Source organism: Centruroides vittatus, unplaced genomic scaffold (assembly GCF_030686945.1).
Source record: "Centruroides vittatus isolate TY-2023 unplaced genomic scaffold, ASM3068694v2 contig_900, whole genome shotgun sequence".
Taxonomy (NCBI): Eukaryota; Metazoa; Arthropoda; class Arachnida; order Scorpiones; family Buthidae; genus Centruroides; species Centruroides vittatus.
Genome location: NW_027122591.1, coordinates 2,939,818 through 2,958,488, shown reverse-complemented (window position 1 = coordinate 2,958,488; position 18,671 = coordinate 2,939,818). Strand labels below are relative to the sequence as shown.

The following is an 18,671-nucleotide window of genomic DNA, read 5'->3' as shown; positions in this document are numbered from 1 at the left end:
ATCCGGCCCGCGAAATCTTTACTAGATTATTAAATTTGAATAAATGCTCAGAGTTTTAAAATTTCACTACTCAGACACCTTATACCTCTGAGAAATTATTAATTTAATATTGCAAACGTTTTTTACCTGTTCCACAGGTCATCTTCAAGCAATTTTTACTTTTGGAATGTTATCTCGTGCAGGTTCGAATGTAAACGCGCAAGATATTTCAAATTTTAAAAAACCGTTGAAACATTCCATGTAAAATATAAAATATAAACAATAATAAAAACATTAATAAAATTAATTAAATAAACGTATTGATCTGCTAAATAATAAGTTAAGGGATGTAAGCTGACATAATATATATCTATATTTTATACGGGATTATTAAATTGGAAAAATAACTAATTAATAGTTATTTTTCCAATTCTTTGTAATTTTCGAAAACGATAAGAGAAATAAATGCAGTAATTAACTTTTTATTTATTTATTTCATATTTGCAGACTAAAAAAATTACAAGTCACAAGAAGGCGTCAATTAACTACTACGGCCCGCGGAAAAAACGTAAAATTTATTCTGGCCCATGTTATAAAAAAGGTTGCCCACCCTAGACTAGATTTATAACTTAACTCAACCGATAGGAATTTACTGGCATGTTTTTATGATAGTTCTGTATAGTTGACAGGAGTTTAAAAAACATCCATTAAAGTATTTGATATATTTATTCCGTGTTTATTCTGCTCCCCCATCTTATATTACTTACGGATTTCAATGTTAAACCGATGATATTAGGATTTAGTATGTCCCATCTGTAAGGGGATGCAGAAAAAACGTGTACAATTCTGGTACAGTGTTAAAAAAATTAACTGTTACTTTGGCTGCATCATTTACAACCAAATTTAATGAATGAGACGTACAATGGTACAAAAAAAGCTCTAGAATTACCTTAAATTTACGATTTATGTATCCGTTGTCATAAAAATTTCTTTCCACTTCTTTCCCAAGACTACAGATATCCGAGTACAAAGTAACTAGTTTCGACTTATTTCTACTTAAGAAGTAGTTAAATAATTAAGCGATTAGGAAATTAGAAACATAAATAAAACCCTGATGAAAGAGCCGAAATTTTACTTAAACAGAAGCTTAACCGAACCAATCTCTTGCCGAGTACAGTGGGGTCCAATCTCTTCGTAATATTAGATGTAATAAAGACAGAAATTTTTCCAGTTCAACGAGAGTGACCGAAAAGTTGTAAATTTTGTTAATTTCCGTGGACACTTGGTCCTAAAACCAATTAGTTAGAAAACGAACGACGGACAATCTGTTAAGTTTAACATATTTAGATTTTTACAGCTATGGTGAGAAACGTTTAAAATCTACAACAACCCTGTCGTGTCCTTTGATATATACTAGTGATGTGACAAAAGAGGCATTTGACATTGACCGGTATCGGCATCCTCGGGATTTGGCACGGACACACCTACCTGGACCGTCTCTGATTCCATTCATTAGCCACTCGTAGGGAGCTACAGTATTTCACTAAGTGGATTGTTTTAAGATTTAAAAAGTAAAGAATATTTTGTTATTTTTATGTATGTTTCTTCACAAAGTTATATTTAATTATAAGTTTCTTTAAAAGTATATTCATACAATTGAAGAATTTTTTGTACTAGGTATGTATATTCGTCACACATTTTGTTTTACCAAGTAAGTTTTTCTGATAATTTTAATTTTAGCCCTTGTATCGTGGCTAGTGATTCAAAAATTTATTTTAAAAAAGTTTTGGCTCGAGACCGTATAATGAAAAAGAAAACATTATTAAAAGAGAAAGACCAATGCCTACATTAAATATAAATATGTCAACAAAAAATTTCGACATTTTGACGATAAAATTTATGACGAATGACGATTCTTTCGTAAAATTGAAGCAATTTGGAAATCAAAGAGGAATAGAATTTAACATTGGTAGACAATATAAAATAAGTATTGAAAATTATAACAAGATAATTAGGATTAATAGGTATATCTAAATTAATAGATGTTATATGTTTTTTCTCAAAGCGAGAATTGGCATTTAGAGGGCATAGGAAATTTATTGAATCTAATAACGGAGGTAATTATATTGAATTTTCTTATTTATTAAGTACGTCAGATAATCTGTTAAAAATACATATAAAGAAGTATACGGTTTTTACTGGCTTATCGAACAAACGAATACGAATGGGCCCTGATGCGCAATTAATTGATTGCCCCTGAAAGTCGGCTTCTTACAGAAACACAGCTTCCCTATCATCAAATGTCACGGCACGCCACTGCTGTCCAATGAAACAAACTTTTATTGTTAACTGTGTGAACAGTTAACAATAAAAGTTTGTTTCATTTGTAATTATATTTTTAAGTTAAATTTGTTTTCTGGCCAGAACTGGTACTACACTGGCCAAAACTGGTACATCTACCCTATAAGTAATTTAATTGTTTCTTACAGTTTACTAATTGTTGTTGTTATACAGATATTAAAACGTGGTGCTCATGTGGATGATAGAGATGGCTTAACTGACATGACAATCTTGCAGTATGCTTGTAAAGCTGGAGCAATTGGTGTTGGTGATACTTACATGGCAACAGAAACAGTTAAGATGATGTTAGATAAAGGAGCAGATACACGGCTGAAGTGTAGATGGACTGATATGACTGCTCTCCATTATGCTGTTTATTTTGATGTTGTACCAGTATTGGAAGTTCTCCTAGAAACTGATAAAAACATAGGTATATTGATTTCTAATTAGTTTAAAATTATATAAATAGTTTACATTATTATTTTTTAGTTTATATTTTGTTTTGAAATTATAGTTTTATTAAAAATATGAAAAGAAAACTGAATCATTCTGCCTGATACCACAAAATTATTATATATTTTGTACCTCTTTTCTCTTATATTAAATAAAACTATAATGAAATCGATTCAGTTGTAAGTAATCCAAGTACTTATATATATCATTTTTGTTTGAATATGCAATTTTAATAAGATTTTAATATTTAAACAATATAGTAAAACCTGAATAAAATGGAAACCTGTCTAAACAGAAAAAAAATCTTCAGAACGAAGCAATTTTCTATGTTAAATTTTACTATAAACTGGAAATCTGTCTAACTTGGAACAAGTAGTTTTTAGATATGAAGAACATAACTTAATCTGAATAAAGCAGACAATTACAATTCCACTTACAGATAAATGAGTAAAATTGCCTCCAGGTATAATGGTCATTGCAGTGCATGACAAACTATGTTCCACGAATGATTTCAAACCTTTCTAGACAAATGAAGGTCATGTGATGAGAAGACATATTGGAATTAACCAGGGACAGAATTGAATACTTTTAAGAATTAGAAATTTTCAAGAATCAAAAAAAGTTTCCAAGAAATAAGTTCTTGAAAACAAACAACAAATGCAATTTGTTGAAAACAATGAGAATGAGGTAATATAGTTCTGCAATTTTCCTTGTATAAAGTCATTAGAAACTAACTAGAATTGGTTATTTGAGAACAAGTTGATTAACATTGTTGGTAATTTCAGAAATTGAAGTAAATAATTAACTAGAATATTAAATTTCCTCAAGAAGTCAGAATAATATAATTTTTATATTACTGTAATACAATTAGAATTTTCAGTGACACAGTGAGACACTAGTTCTTGGTATTTGGATTGGCTTGTTTGTTGTCATATGAGCTCATAAGTATTGTATTCAAGAAGTATTCAAATACCTAGCACAAGTTCTTGGGAACAATGAGAACTTTTTGGATCAAATATCTTAATTCTTCTATTTGAATACTCCCATCATATATCGGACCATTTTGAATTAATTTGGGTTAAATCTAAGTAATAAAATTTTTTTACTATTTTACTAAAAGGAAAATTACTAAAACTTATTCAAGATAGAAAAACTGCCAAAATGGAAAAGAAAATTTGGTACTATGTAATTCTGCTTTACACAAGTTTTACTGTATTTAAATTTTCTTTGTCCATCAATGCTTTTTGTTGAATTTAATTATATTATCATTAAAGTAATGTTGAATTACATAATAATAAAACAAAGCGTTTTTTAAAATAGTTACAATATTTAAACTTAATGTAGCCTGGTTTAGGAAGTACAGTAGACTCTTGTATAATGCGAATTCATACAACGTGACAAAAAAAATTGCGACTAGTACTCATACAGCGCGATAAACAGCCCTGTATAACACATAAGATAAATTTAACATTTTCACATAGTTTCTGATTTTTTGTTTAGAAAAGCGAATGTATACACTTACCTGTTGTTTATATATGAATAGTGAAGCTGATAGTTTAAAGAAGTAGCGGTTTATAGAAAAAATAATAATACATACTCATTTAAAGATATAAGAGGAAAATAATTTTATTCAACTTAAAATAAAATTATGCACTTCACTGTTTAACATTTATTCACTATCGGAAGTATCAACAAATAAGTTCCAACAATGCCGTTTTGTTAATATTGGTTGTACAGTACAGATTTATTGACAACCGTTACAATTTACAGACTCCTGAATTTGCATAAATTGATCTGCCCCATATAACGCGATTTCCTACAATGTGGAACGTATCCCCCGCGTTATACGAGAGTCTACTGTAGTAATAATTTAAGTATTGACGACAAAAGAAAACTCTCTTCGAGTTATTCCAAATTCATATAACTTAAAGATGTCATTATGCTCATGAAAATACTTTTCAGACATAGTTGAATATATAATTGTTACTTTTTGTTTTTTTTAAGAAGGAAAATGCATTTGATTTACTATTGACAGTTTTAAATTACACATTGGTTTCTATATTTTGAATTTATTTAACGTAACTAATATTGAAAGTATCAGCTTTTTCACTTAAGAATATACTACAATAGAACATTTTTTATATTTTGTGATAATATTTAAGTTTTACTTTACTGTGTGAATTTATTGAGTTTTGTGAAAAGAAATCATTAAAATATTTTATTTGTAATATTTAAAAATCAATAACACTATAATGATTAAATTAAAATGAAAACAAATTAAATAGGAATTAAATGATGATGACAGAATTTTTATTGTTATGAGGATTGATCATTTCACTGTTTTGAATTCATGTTTTTTACATTTATACAACTGTTGTTTTTGTATTGAAATGTAGATAATATAAATAATGGATTAAATGTCAATCTTTAAAATTGATAAAGCAGATTTTTAATATTTTTTAAGTTTTTTTTTTTCACTTACTTTCCTCTTTTATCTGCTGCTTTTTAAATCTCCTTTTGTCAAAAAGCCACACTCAACCAACAAATAAACAAATGTATGGCTTCTTGATGAAAGAAATAGGTTCAAAAAATTGCAGATTTTTAAGTTTTGTAAATCATATATTTATATTCTGTAATACATCTTTCAGTGTAAATATTCGTTTAATATTATTGTTTATATTGAATATTTGTTAGTAAGAAGATTGCAATGTATCTCAAATGGAAATACTGTACTATATTTTGGAATATATAAAAGTATATAATTCATTCTTTGGATTTTTCTTTAGAGTTATGTATTTTTCAATGAGAGTGAATCTTACTGAAAGAATGGTCTTGGTTAGTAATGTAATTTTAAGTATACCAAGATGTTTAGTAGATAAATTCATTACATGTTTTATACAGAATTATTTTAAAATGTTTAGACATTTCTTGAATTTTGATTTATGTGAAATGCAAAATGGCTACAATTAACATTTGATTCAATTCCTACTTCTATGTTTTTATTTTGATTAAACTTCTTATAGAATAATATATACAGGTATACCTCACATTATGTCGGTAATTGGTTCCAGGAGAGGCGACTTAAGTCGAATTTACTCGTCTCCAAATTTACTTGTCACTAGGCTAAACCACAAATAACCATTCCCAGTTCTGTATTTTATATATAAATGCATTTTTAATAATATATGGTTAATAAGAATCTATTTTAATCTTACAAACAAATAAATTTTAGTTTTTAATATAGTACAGAAAAAAGTAATTAAATTTACGAATACACGTATGTACTGTACCAGTACATACATGTAAATGTACATGTTTATGATTTGGCAATGTTTACAGTACATTGCAGACTCTTTATTTGTGAGTGTGGTTTGCTGTAAGACATTATAAAATAAGGTGATTTTGTATGGTTAAATAACAAATACAGTTATTAAAATTATTTTGCAATAGTAGAAAATAAGTTAATTTATGTTAAATTTACCAATATCGAGTGGCGCTGACAACAATGCCAAACAGTAGATATTGGAACTACTGTGGAAAACACCAATATTGAGCTCTTAAAGACTGCTAAATAAAACAACAACACAGTCACATCTGTGACTGTGTTGTATTCATATTTCATTTGTTTGTTCATTTATATTTCACAGATATTCATATTTCGTGTGTTTTCATATTTCGTTCTCTAGGATTTATGATGATTATATTAACATTTACTGTAAATGTACATATTTTAATATGATTTTATGTGCTATTAATGCTTTTCTGGTGATATTACGACTTCAATATTTGTGGCGGACAGACAAAGTCGAATAAAATGACTTAAACTTGATTTTTATTTTTCCATATATTTTTTTTGACAAATGACATATTAATATATTCGAGAACGACTTAACTCGAAACAACATAACCCGAGGTATACCTGTATTTAGATTCCATCAATCAATAAATATAATGAGAAAAATGTGATAAAAATTCTCTTTTGTTATTTATTAAGACAATGAATTGTAATCTGGTATGGTTTTCATATAATCAGTGTTCTAAAGATGTTGATAACCATTTTCAAGTGAACTTATCACCAATCAATCTCAATTAATGTCTTTTTAACTATTTATAAAGCTCCTTATTCATAAATTTTTAACATAAAGAAATATGCTTTCCTTTAAAAGATTCTCTTTTACATTCTGTTTACTTTCCCCTTTTTTTAAATTTAGATTTTAACCATCTAAAATTAGATATATATATATATTTTATGTTATATGTCTAGTTATAAAAGTCTATATTTCATTATATTAATATAAATTTTAAATGTTTACTGTTCTAATTTAAATTGAATGCATATAATTCAATAAAAATATACAGGTTTTATTTATCATAATTATTGATATAAAATTTCCTGTATAATGTGAAATATTTGGTGATTAGACAGTAAAATCTTTTAATATACAGTATAAAGTAAACTATATCTTTAAAGTTAACAAGTTAGTATCCACAAGTATTGCAACTCTCTCATGTTGTAACAAGTAACAATATGTTATTAGTTTCAGCATTAAAAAATATTTTTTTGGCAAGTATCATATGGAAAGCATAAGTTATTTCTTTAATTAATAATATGTAAAAAATAATATATAGGTTTTATAATAGAATATCTTAAAATATTTATTTGTCTATAATTCTAATAACAAATTTTTCAAAATAGATATCAACATTCCATGCCAAGAATTTGATGGTGGAACATCGCTTCATATTGCAGCATATAATTTGTGTGTTGAAGCTACAAAAATCCTTATAAAATATGGTGCTGATGTAAATATAAAAGATGATTTTAAAAGAACTCCTTATGGTAACTAAACATTTTAAAAATATTTCAATAGTTAATAGGTACTAAATTAAAGCAAATTCTTTTTCAGATTGTATTCCACAAATTTCTGAAATAGAGAGTATGTCTGATGTAGTAGATATTATTTGTCATTTGAGAAAATTACTTCAAAATAAAATTCAATATTCTGAATATGATTTAGTAGATTATAGCAATATTACTGGCAGAACTGTTTTAAAATCTTTAAGACTGAAACTTGGAGACAAAGTTATAGTAGGAGGAGCAAAGGTAAGATATAACTAATTTGGTTATAAACATTAATGATGATAATCTTACTAAAGACTATAATGTGTATATATGTATATACACTGGTACCTTGTACTTTGAATTTAATTCATTCTAGTAGACCATTCAAACTCTGAATTGTTTGAAGTCCAAATTAATTTTACCCCATTAGAAATAATAGAAAGTGAATTAATCCATTCCCAGACCATAAACAATGCCCATTTCAATAAACTTAAACAACAACTAAAAATAATTTAAAATAAAAATAACTCAATTAAATGCTCTAAATAATAAAATTAAAACATGAAAACAGTAAATAAAATATGAAAATATTGTATAATAAAATGAAAATTGCATTTACTGTAGTTTACCTTAGGAGTGAGGTCACTATGCAGCTTTCCTAACTTTCTCACAAATAATCCTGAAATGATATCATTGTCTAACTGCTTCTCATTTATCTACACCAGAAGGAATTTTTACATCTCAATAATATGCATGCTTCTGTAGTTCAACATTATTCTATCTTTGCCATATTTGCTGTTTTGTGTTTAAGAATAGTGCACACCATCAACTTTAGCATCTTAAAAAGGCTACCAGATTCACCACACATGTATCACTTTCATGCATCACAAAAAAATTTTTTTTTACCTCAATCATTGATACAACAACCTTCTTCTTAGGCTTCATTTTTTCCACTTTTGGATGCCATGGTTAATAGGTATGGGTTATATATACAGTACACACAATCAAACACACCAAAAATGAAGTGGAGAAAGCACTGAAAACATGAACATAAGAGATGCTTTCACAGCAAGAGCAGAAGACAAGTTGGGGGCTCAACAGATGGTGTTCATGCAGCAACTTCATTTTTTTTTTTTTTACTGCATACACAGTCTGAATGTGAAAAGCTCCATTTGAATTCTAAGTTGAACCTCTCAAATCTAGCATTTGAAGTTAGTTATTTCAAGTATGAGGTACTACTGTAACAAGATATTTGATGTATTTATGGATCAGATTACAAAATATGATTGGATTGGATTTGAGACATTTTATTCATACACATACCTAGTTTTACATGGTTTAATTACATTTATATAATTGCATTCCTGAAGTGCATTCTTAAACAAAGGCTCATACAAATTAAGAAAAATCATCTCATAGAAATTAAATGATATTGAGATATGCAGTTCCACTAATGCAAAAATTTACCACTAACAGTTTTCAGTTTATTTTATGCAGATAAATTAAGATATTTTCTAATTAACATAAAATAAAATGTTGGACAAAAGTTACAATACTGTATAAGAGATTATTTTTTTAAAGTTCAGCTGAAAGTTACTTTTATAATATAATTAAATAAAAAAAAACCTGTAAATAGTGTTACTTTTCAATTTAATTTGTCACTGTCGATTACTTAAAGTAGTTATCAGTCAAAAGTTTCATAAGTTTTTTTTTTTTTTAATACTCTGTGAACACGTAGCATGTTGTTTTAATTTTATATATATCATATTTACTTGCATATAAGACGAGATTTTTATTCATTTATCACAGCTTCAAATTACTAGGTCATCCTATATGCAAAAGATTCTTTGCATTTTTGCAAATAATTTTTGTGAACTGTGTATTTGCATTTTTTACCGGATGCTTATGTGAGAATCGGAATGACATATTTCACAATTAATATAATTAAATATAGCGTTTAATACATCGATCTAGATTAGGGTTGTTTTCAGATCGACCTTCCTTCAAAAATGGACTCTAAATTTTCTTTTGATGGAAAGAGCGAATGAATACTGTTATCTTACATGGAGAATAACCTGTATTACATGGGAATGTGATAATTATACATTTTAAAATTATTTTTCGCTCTAAATCATTATTTAATTACTCTAAGAAAATAAATGTATTTTCTACATATTTACTTTAATGGATACCACGTTCATTACTTTTGTGTGGAAAAGGGAAATCAGCTTCCCTTCATAGGACCTTATCTCTCATTTTGACAATCATCTGAGTATCTAACCCCCTCTGTACGTCCCCACACACCCCGTTAGCGAACATGAATTAGGATTGCTATTGGTCAGAATTTCGGATAAAAGGGGGCAATTTCCCTCAATTGAGGAGTTCGCCAAAGATTTCACTTGTACTCCAAACCCCTAGTCTTCCTTGACCATAATATTAACTTGTGCATCCTGAGTTCCTGCCTGAACCATTCCCCCTTCAAACATCATTCTCTTCCACAATCGTCGTCCTCCACTGAACACCACCACAACTCTTCACAGCCCTTTTCCGAAGAGAAGACTACTTGATCAGCTACCGAGGTAGTATAGGTTCTACTTGCTGTAACTCTCTCTCTCTCACATGAATAGATAAGGATTTAGAATCTCTCATATATCTGTATTTTATTTTATTTGCTCTTATTAAATTTTATTTCGTTTAATTTAAATGGTCTCATTACTGAACTCAACTTCATGCCAAAGTCTTATCACAGTCCACGATCCCTCCCTCTCGGAAAAGTTTATTAATTTATTCGTTAATGTGCTTAGCGCTCTAATTAGGCTGGTGTCAGGAACTGACAGGTAGATCTTACAAACTTCCAAATTTTACAATACTAAAAACCCATCCTAGTGACCCTGTGAGCGGATCTTCCAAATCTGAGACCAAAACACGCAAGAAAAATTATTTCTTACCCATTGGATTCCCACACTTACCCTCTTGTATTTAAAAACGTAAGTATTTTATCTGGGTTGTTTGAATTGTTCTTGTGTATTGTCAGGAATAAAGATGAATAGCAATAGGAAAAGCAAAGCTTTTGAATTGAATTCTAATTTGAAATTCCAAAATCACATGGGAGCCTGATATAAGTTTTAATCCGATTCCCATGTGAAACAGATGTTATTCGGAAATCAGAATTTGGAAAAACTCGTAAGTGATTACACTTACGAGTTTTTTACGAGAGAGAATGGATTCGACTGTTAAGAATTGGCAAAAAAGGTTGCCGATTGTCCAACTTTACACGAACAAATTATGCTGTCGATTTTACAAGATTTTTCCTTAAAGTTTAAAATGCTGGTAATTTTTGCAGGACAATGTGTGCATTTACGTTCATTTGATATTTTACTTGTGATTAAACAAAATAAAATTAGAATTGTATTAATAAATCTAATTTTCTTTATTTTGATCTTTAAAGTCATAACTTGTCCTGTATGCAAGGTCATCTTTTATGCGAGTAAATACGGTAATAATAATTATTTATCATTAAGATTTATATTTATAAGATATGTTGTTTTAAAATTGCAAAAAAACAAATACTGTTATAATTAACAAAAACTTTTCAACCACATTATAATGTTTTATTTGGAAGATCTTTCTTTCGTTAGCAATTTTATCTTAACTTTTATACCTACTTCTATGATAAAAAAATAGTTTAAGATAAAAATAGTAAAAAATAAAAAAATTATAGTAATTTTTTTAATATTTTGTTTCTTATTTGAAGGTTGGTGTTCTTAGATACTGTGGCACAACAAAATTTGCACCTGGTATATGGGCAGGTGTTGAATTAGAAGAACCATTAGGAAAAAATAATGGAACAATAGAAGGAATTACATACTTTAGGTGTTCTCCGTGTCATGGTAATAATCAAATTTAAAACATAGTTTCTAGTAAAATAAATGCATTAGTATAGATCAGTGATTCTCAAACTTTTTCGATCCACCGCCCCCTTTGTCTATAAAGTTATACCCAATGCTCCTTAACCCATTTTCTCTTGTGTGAGAAAGGATTGGAAACATTCTTAGGAAAACTTTTCTATGAATCTCACACTTTGTGCCCTTACCGTACATTGTTCTCAACATCTGGAAACCATTAAATGCAATGTTTTCTCTTATCCGTTTAACAGAGAAAAGGGAACGGCTGTCAGTGACCCCAACTTTTGCCTTTGGTCACCGTTCAGTACCCTGCCTTCTGTGCCTCCCTAGATTTACTCACCGCCTACAAGGGGGCATTATTGCCCACTTTGAGAAACGCTGGTATAGATGATCTCCAATGTTTAAATTTGAAGTTATAATACAGTAGTAGAAAAACATCTTTGTCAAAGATTATCACAATGTTTTGTTGTATATGTAAAATCATAAGATCTTTCTTCATATATATTTCACATGAAAATTAACCAACTTAATGATATTTTTTTCTTTATTAGGAATGAATTAAAATTTAATTTCAATGATGCTAATTACTAAACAATTTTTTAAGAAATAAAATTTAGCCCTTTGTTGAATCATCTTTTTAAATTTTTTTATAATGTAAAATAATGTTGTGCATAATTAAAAAGATCATTTTATCATCACTTAAACAGTTAATATTCATTAATAAAAAATGATTGTTGGAAATTTATTTAATATGCACATGTGCATAATTAAAATTTATCAGTTTAAAGTTTTTTTCTGACATAATAAAAAACTTTACTTCCATATATTCTAATAATTGATTCATCTATATCAGTGCTCCACAACCAGTGTACTGTGATGCTTTGTCATGATGCAATGCCTCTAAGAGGAGAAAAAGCACTGGCAGGTACAGTACATGTGTCATACAGTTGTGCTGTTGAGAACTAATTTGGCAAGTGGTCATAGCTATTATCAGTTGTATTGCTGCAGAGACTATTTTATTAATTTTTTTTTTTTTTCTTATGGACATTTCCTCAGTAAAAAACAATATAAGTTAATTTGATTTATATTTATTTTATAACTTTTTAAATATTTTTGCGAACTCTGGGTTGTAAAACACAAAATATAATAATAATAGTAATGAGTTAAATGTTCCTATATATGCAGTATACAATTTTATACAATGAATTCTTTGGTTTGAAATTCAAAACAAAAGCATTTATTTGATAATTTTAAATTACAGTATTCTTCAGTTCAATAGAATATCTTTATATATATCTTTAAAGTATTTTCAAAGATAATCTAGATTTTAATCATAAGATCAGTTATAATACTTTTGCTTGTGGTGTTCTGCAGAATTTTGGGAAATGGTTAGGTGTGCTGAGGGTGAGAAAAGGTTGCAGAGCATTAATCTGTACAGGCACTCCTCACTTTACAACCGAGTTCCATTCCGATGACTACGTTGTTAAGCAAATTGGTCGATAAGTGAGGGGCTTGCACCGAGAATTTAGGATTGTAAAATTATAGAAATTATGCAACAAACTTCAAATTTATTCATAAAAAGACTATTATAGTATGCTATTAGCCTTTTATAGTACTATAAGACTATTACAGTACATGCAAGTCTATTATAGTACGCTTAGTGCGCATGTCACCATTCGCCACTGAGCGACACTCAAGCTGAGAAAGGGGATTCCCTGAATTGCAGGTCATAAGTGCGAGTGGTCGTTAAGCAGATAAGTTATAAAGTGAGGAGTACCTGTACTGTTAGCAAATGATGACAAGAAGAAGAAAAAGTTTTAAATGAAAAAATTAAGAGTTTAGTTTCTTGAATACTTTTTTATTGAAGTATGGCTACATTTGGTTTATATTTTTTTAAAAGTTAATTATTTGCTCAATTAACAAAATAATCATTCAATTTATGATGTATGAAATTATTTATTTACAATTACATATTCATATAATAATAAATTTATAAAAACTATTACTTTCTTATTGCTCTATCTTTTAATTCTGATAAAGGAATAGAATATCTTTTCTTTAATTATGTATATAATAAACTTTTCAATATTTATATAAAAATTGTGGATCTAATTTATATTTATTTTGGTATGTGCAAAAGTGATAATTACTATAATCATTCTTTTTGAAAAAAAAAACATTTTATCGTGAATATTCCACAGTATCACTAGTTATTAAATATATTAATTAATTAAAACTGTATGAATAAATGTGTATAATAATGAATAATGTTTTATTTTTAGGCATTTTTGCTCCAATATCAAAGATTTGTAAATATAGTGTGCTAAAATCAAATTTAAAAACAAATGTCTACCATCGATCTTTATTGCCACGACATATCAATCATCCGAGGATCGATATTTCTCGGATCACTTCAAAGATTGAGACAGGTAAGTTTTCATGAAATTTAGATTCTTGTGATAAAAGATAAAAGTGCTTTTATATTATGTAGGTCTTTCCTCTATTAAATCTCAATCAGAAGCTGCAATTGGTGATAGGGTTTATATAAGTGGAAGAAGTGGAACAATTAAATACATTGGTGAAACAAAATTTGCTTTGGGTATGAATTATATTTCATAATGTTGGAAAATTATTTTAGTATTTTAACTTTTTTTAATAGCCATTTTATAAAATTCAAAAAGTTATGTAATGTTGAGAAAAAGATGTTTTAAACTATGAGTATGAGTAGAGAAGCATTTTCATAGAGAAATAGTCCATATCATGGACTCTTTAAAGATACTCATAGATAATTTCATAAAATATAAAAACTTTTATATATAAGTACCGTATTTTCTGGCGTATAAGATGACTTTTTAACCCACGAAAATCTTCTCAAAAGTTGGGGGTCGTCTTATACATCGGAAAGTACGGTAGTCTTATATGGCGAGTATATCCCAAACTATATTTTAACTGTAAAAGTCGGGGGTCGTCTTATAAGCCCAGTCGTCTTATGTGCTGGAAAGTACAGTATATTATTTTAAGTTTTTTTTTCAAAATATCAAGAAGCAATTTGCATGATTGATGTTTAGATGTTAGATAATTTTTGAGAAGTGTCAAAAAATCTTTAAAGAGTGGAATTATTTTCATTTAAATATATATCAACATAACATAAAAATAAAATTATAAGAATGAAATTCAGAAAAATAACAACGTTAAAAATATTTCCAAGACAATTTATATATACAGTCGACTCTGCATAAGTTGACACCCGGATAACTCGACACCGCAGGTTAATTAGTCAATTTTCTGTGGTCCTGGCTGACTTACATAGGCAATAATGTTATTAATGTTAAAAAACTCAATTTACTCGACATCATTTAACTCGTTACCACTGGATAAATCAACATACTTTTTCTGTTTCACACTTTTTAGAATTCTGATAAGTCTACTCCCACCCTGAAAAATGAGTTCACACCACACAGCTTATTGTACGGTGTGAACTCATATTTTCAGGAGGGGAGTCGGCTTATCAGAATTCTAAAAAGTGTGAAACAGAAAAAGTATGTTGATTTATCCAGTGGTGACGAGTTAAACGATGTCAAGTAAACCGAGTTTTTTAAGGTTAATAACATTAATGCCTATGTAAGTCGACCAGGACCACAAAAAGCTGACTACGTAACCAATGAGTGTAGAGTTATCCAAGTGTCAACTTATGTGGAGTCGACTGTATATGGTAAAATAAAAATAGAAGAAAAACTAGTATAAAGTTGTAATATATTATTATTATTTGTTTCATGTTAAATTTTTTGTAGTGTTCAATTTCTAATTCCAATTTCATAATTTCTAAATTGATGAGAGAAATAACTTAAGGATATAACAAAGAAAGGATTAGAGAAGCAAATTTAAAAATCGGACAATTAATAATATCTAGTATTAATTAATGAAAAATTATTTGGTTTAAGTTGTCAAAAATTAAACGCTTCATTATTAAGCAGCATAACCTTTCAGACATAAATTTAAGTAATATATAATATATTTATATATTATAAGTAATTTATAATATATTTTAAATAAAATATTAAATATGATTCTAATCCTAATTAATATTTAATAACCTGTCATAAAAATTTAAAGAAAAATAAATGATAGAGTAAAAATAGGAAATCTTGCCAACAAATTCCTAAATTTATTATATCTTAGCTACAGTCATGTATGAAGAATCATAAATAATATGAAGCATTGATTATAATTTTACTTTAGATTATTTGTTTATTTTTATATTTAGTTTTATTATTAAAGCAGTTTAAATTTATTTACTTATTTATTAAACTTTTTATCTTTTTATTATGCTTAAATCAATTTTGTAATAATGATATCATTATTATAAATAAATTTGGATTATTGTTGTAGATCTGATTCAAAATTCTCTGTCCATCAAAACAAATCTTTTAGTAATTTGAAAATTTAATATAAATAATGCAAGATTCTTTAAATATTAGTATAAGGTATAATTTATTTTAATGCCATATTTAGAAATACTCATTCAAAACATTGTTGTAGAATCATGATACTTTTTCCTTGAATATATATTCAGTTTTATTACTATCTAGCTGTTACCCATGGCTTTGTTCACGCGGATTTTGCAAGCAAACCCTATTTACATTCAATATTTCAACAACCATAGCAATTGTTATTTAACACCTACTGCTGAGAATGATGAGAATTGCTGAGAATCAAACAAACTGTTTTTAATTTGATAAATTTTCTGGAACGTTTTACAATCGTTCTATAATCGAACCAATATGCAAAAAGAAATTCAAATTTAAAACAGTTTGAACATTTGGTTAAAAAATCGAAATATATAAAAAATATTTATAACATTGTCTGAAATGTTATCAGTTTATTACCCCTAAGTACTCAATGAAGACTAAACATAATTAAAAACAAAAATTCACATGTAAAATAGTACAGTAGAAGTTGTTCTTTAGGTTAGTGCTCTCCCTCTCCCCCTGCGGGGGAAATTTCGAAAAATCCCTTCGTAGTGTGCATTTTCATGACGTACCCTAACTGTGTACCAAATTTCACCTCTAGGTTCTGGAACATTCTCATTGAAGCATCACACATTTTCGAAGTCAAACACTTTCAACCCCCATATCTCCCACACCCTTATAGCTATAGAGACGCAACCACCATAGTGCACGATGGGAGACTTGGGCTACTACCACACACAAACACCATTCATATGTGATGTGTAGTTTTGGCTGCAGAGTGAAATATAGGCACAAACACGTCCATTTTTATATATATATATATATATATATATATATAATATATATACATAGATTACAGGAAATCCTTATTAGTTCAAAATTCAAAGGATGAAAAAATTGCGAATTCGAATTATCAAGTTTTGAATTTGAATTATCTAAGATTTACATATATCTGTACAATATGCTAAATGCCAGGTAACTGATGTAATTTATTAAGCAAATGGAAAACAGCTACATATACAGAATGCTATTTTTGTTAATTAATAATAATAATATAAATGTGAAGGTAAACGGCAAGTGTTTGGTGAGAACTTCACAGGTTCCAGATTTTCTTTTATAAAAAGCAAAGTGGAATTCCTCAAAATGTTGTCCAAATTATTTTAAAAATTACCCAAAAAATAGTAAGTTGCCTAAATGTAGTAGTCTAATGCCCTACAAATATCTCAATCTATACACACAGCCCAGTCTTGTAATCCTGAAAATCAGCAGTATTTTATCATATAGGTGAAAAAAGGATAGTCCATGAGTAAGGTGGGACCCGAAAACATGTTACTGTAAAAGCAAAAATAAGCCAGGACGATGAAATACAATAAAGAAAAAATATATTTCTCTTTATTGTACTTCATTGTCCTGGCTTATTTTTAAAAATTGTAAATTATTTTTTAATTGTGCTGCCACCGCTAGAGGGACGAATTGGACTATTTTACATTTGAAGGCAGACGAGAAGCCTCAAATAAAAGGTCGACTCTGCCGTGGAATTGTCTTATCCCTCAACAGCGTGAGAAAGGACGTGTAGTGTAAAGACACATTTTATATGTATTGTCTGTAAGAGAAATATATTTTTTCTTTAATGTGTTGCATTACATCATTTGATTTGATTCGATTCCAATTGATTTTGGAATCACATTCCCACTGACAGTTACATATTTGATATGAAAAAGTTTTATTCACTCAAATTGATTAAATTTTATAGAATTTAATGTTTAAATAAGAAACAATAAATATTAATTATGCTCCATATTGTAAGTGAAATAGCTCAGCAAAAACTGGTTAATTTTCTTTGCTGTAATGAGATGACACTCAAATTTTACTATATTTAATATTCTATAAATATTTTTAAATTACAAGGCTGAGAAATCTCTTACAAGTAAGTATTGGAATCTGAGAATTCAGGGAATACTTTAATGATGAAAAAGAAATGTTTTCACAAGTACTTTCAACCTTTTCAAAAATGTCTTCATCAGGTGAATGGCAAAAGGATATTATTTTGCCATTTGCTTGATGAAGACATCTTTGAAAAGATTGAAAATACTTGTGAAAACATTTCTTTTCATCATTAAACACAGATAACTTTGAAAAAGCAGTGTTCTCAGTGATAATTTATTTCATTGTGTATGTATGTATGTATGTATGCATGCATGCGTGAACCTTATTTGATGCTAATCCAATGCTGTCTGCATACCGTATTTACTCGAATATAAGACAATCTCATATATAGGATGAGGTGTGACTTTAAAGATCAAAATAAAGAAAATTAGATTTATTAATACAGTTCTAATTTTATTTCGTTTAATAACAAAATATCAAATGCATGTAAATGTACACATTGTCCTACAAAAATCTTGTAAAATCGACAACATAATTGTATAATCATCTGTTTTCACTTGGGAATAAATTAAAACTTATATCAGGCTCCTGTGTAATTTTGGAATTCAATTCAAAAGCTTTGCTCTTCCTATTGCTATTAATTGTTACTCCTGACAATACACAAGAACGATTCAAACAACCCGGATAAAATACTTTTGTTTTTAAACACCAAAAGGTGAGAATCTGGTAAAAAATGCAAATATGCAGTTTACAAAACCGAAAAGAATCCTTCACTCGCTTGTATAGGATGACCTA

The 18,671-nt window shown here is 28.2% G+C and overlaps 1 protein-coding gene across 2 annotated transcripts in view; it reads left to right on the top strand.

The window, feature by feature from the left end:
* LOC136983986 (CAP-Gly domain-containing linker protein 4-like) overlaps window positions 1-18,671 on the top strand; it is a 30,025-nt gene that overhangs the window by 9,789 nt on the left and 1,565 nt on the right. For both annotated transcript variants that reach the window (XM_067280879.1, XM_067280880.1), the window contains exons 3-8: window positions 2,494-2,749; window positions 7,469-7,612; window positions 7,680-7,876; window positions 11,370-11,505; window positions 13,803-13,949; window positions 14,012-14,119. In XM_067280879.1, the coding sequence (XP_067136980.1) occupies window positions 2,494-2,749; window positions 7,469-7,612; window positions 7,680-7,876; window positions 11,370-11,505; window positions 13,803-13,949; window positions 14,012-14,119 (988 nt within the window). The remainder of the gene's footprint in view (window positions 1-2,493; window positions 2,750-7,468; window positions 7,613-7,679; window positions 7,877-11,369; window positions 11,506-13,802; window positions 13,950-14,011; window positions 14,120-18,671) is intronic.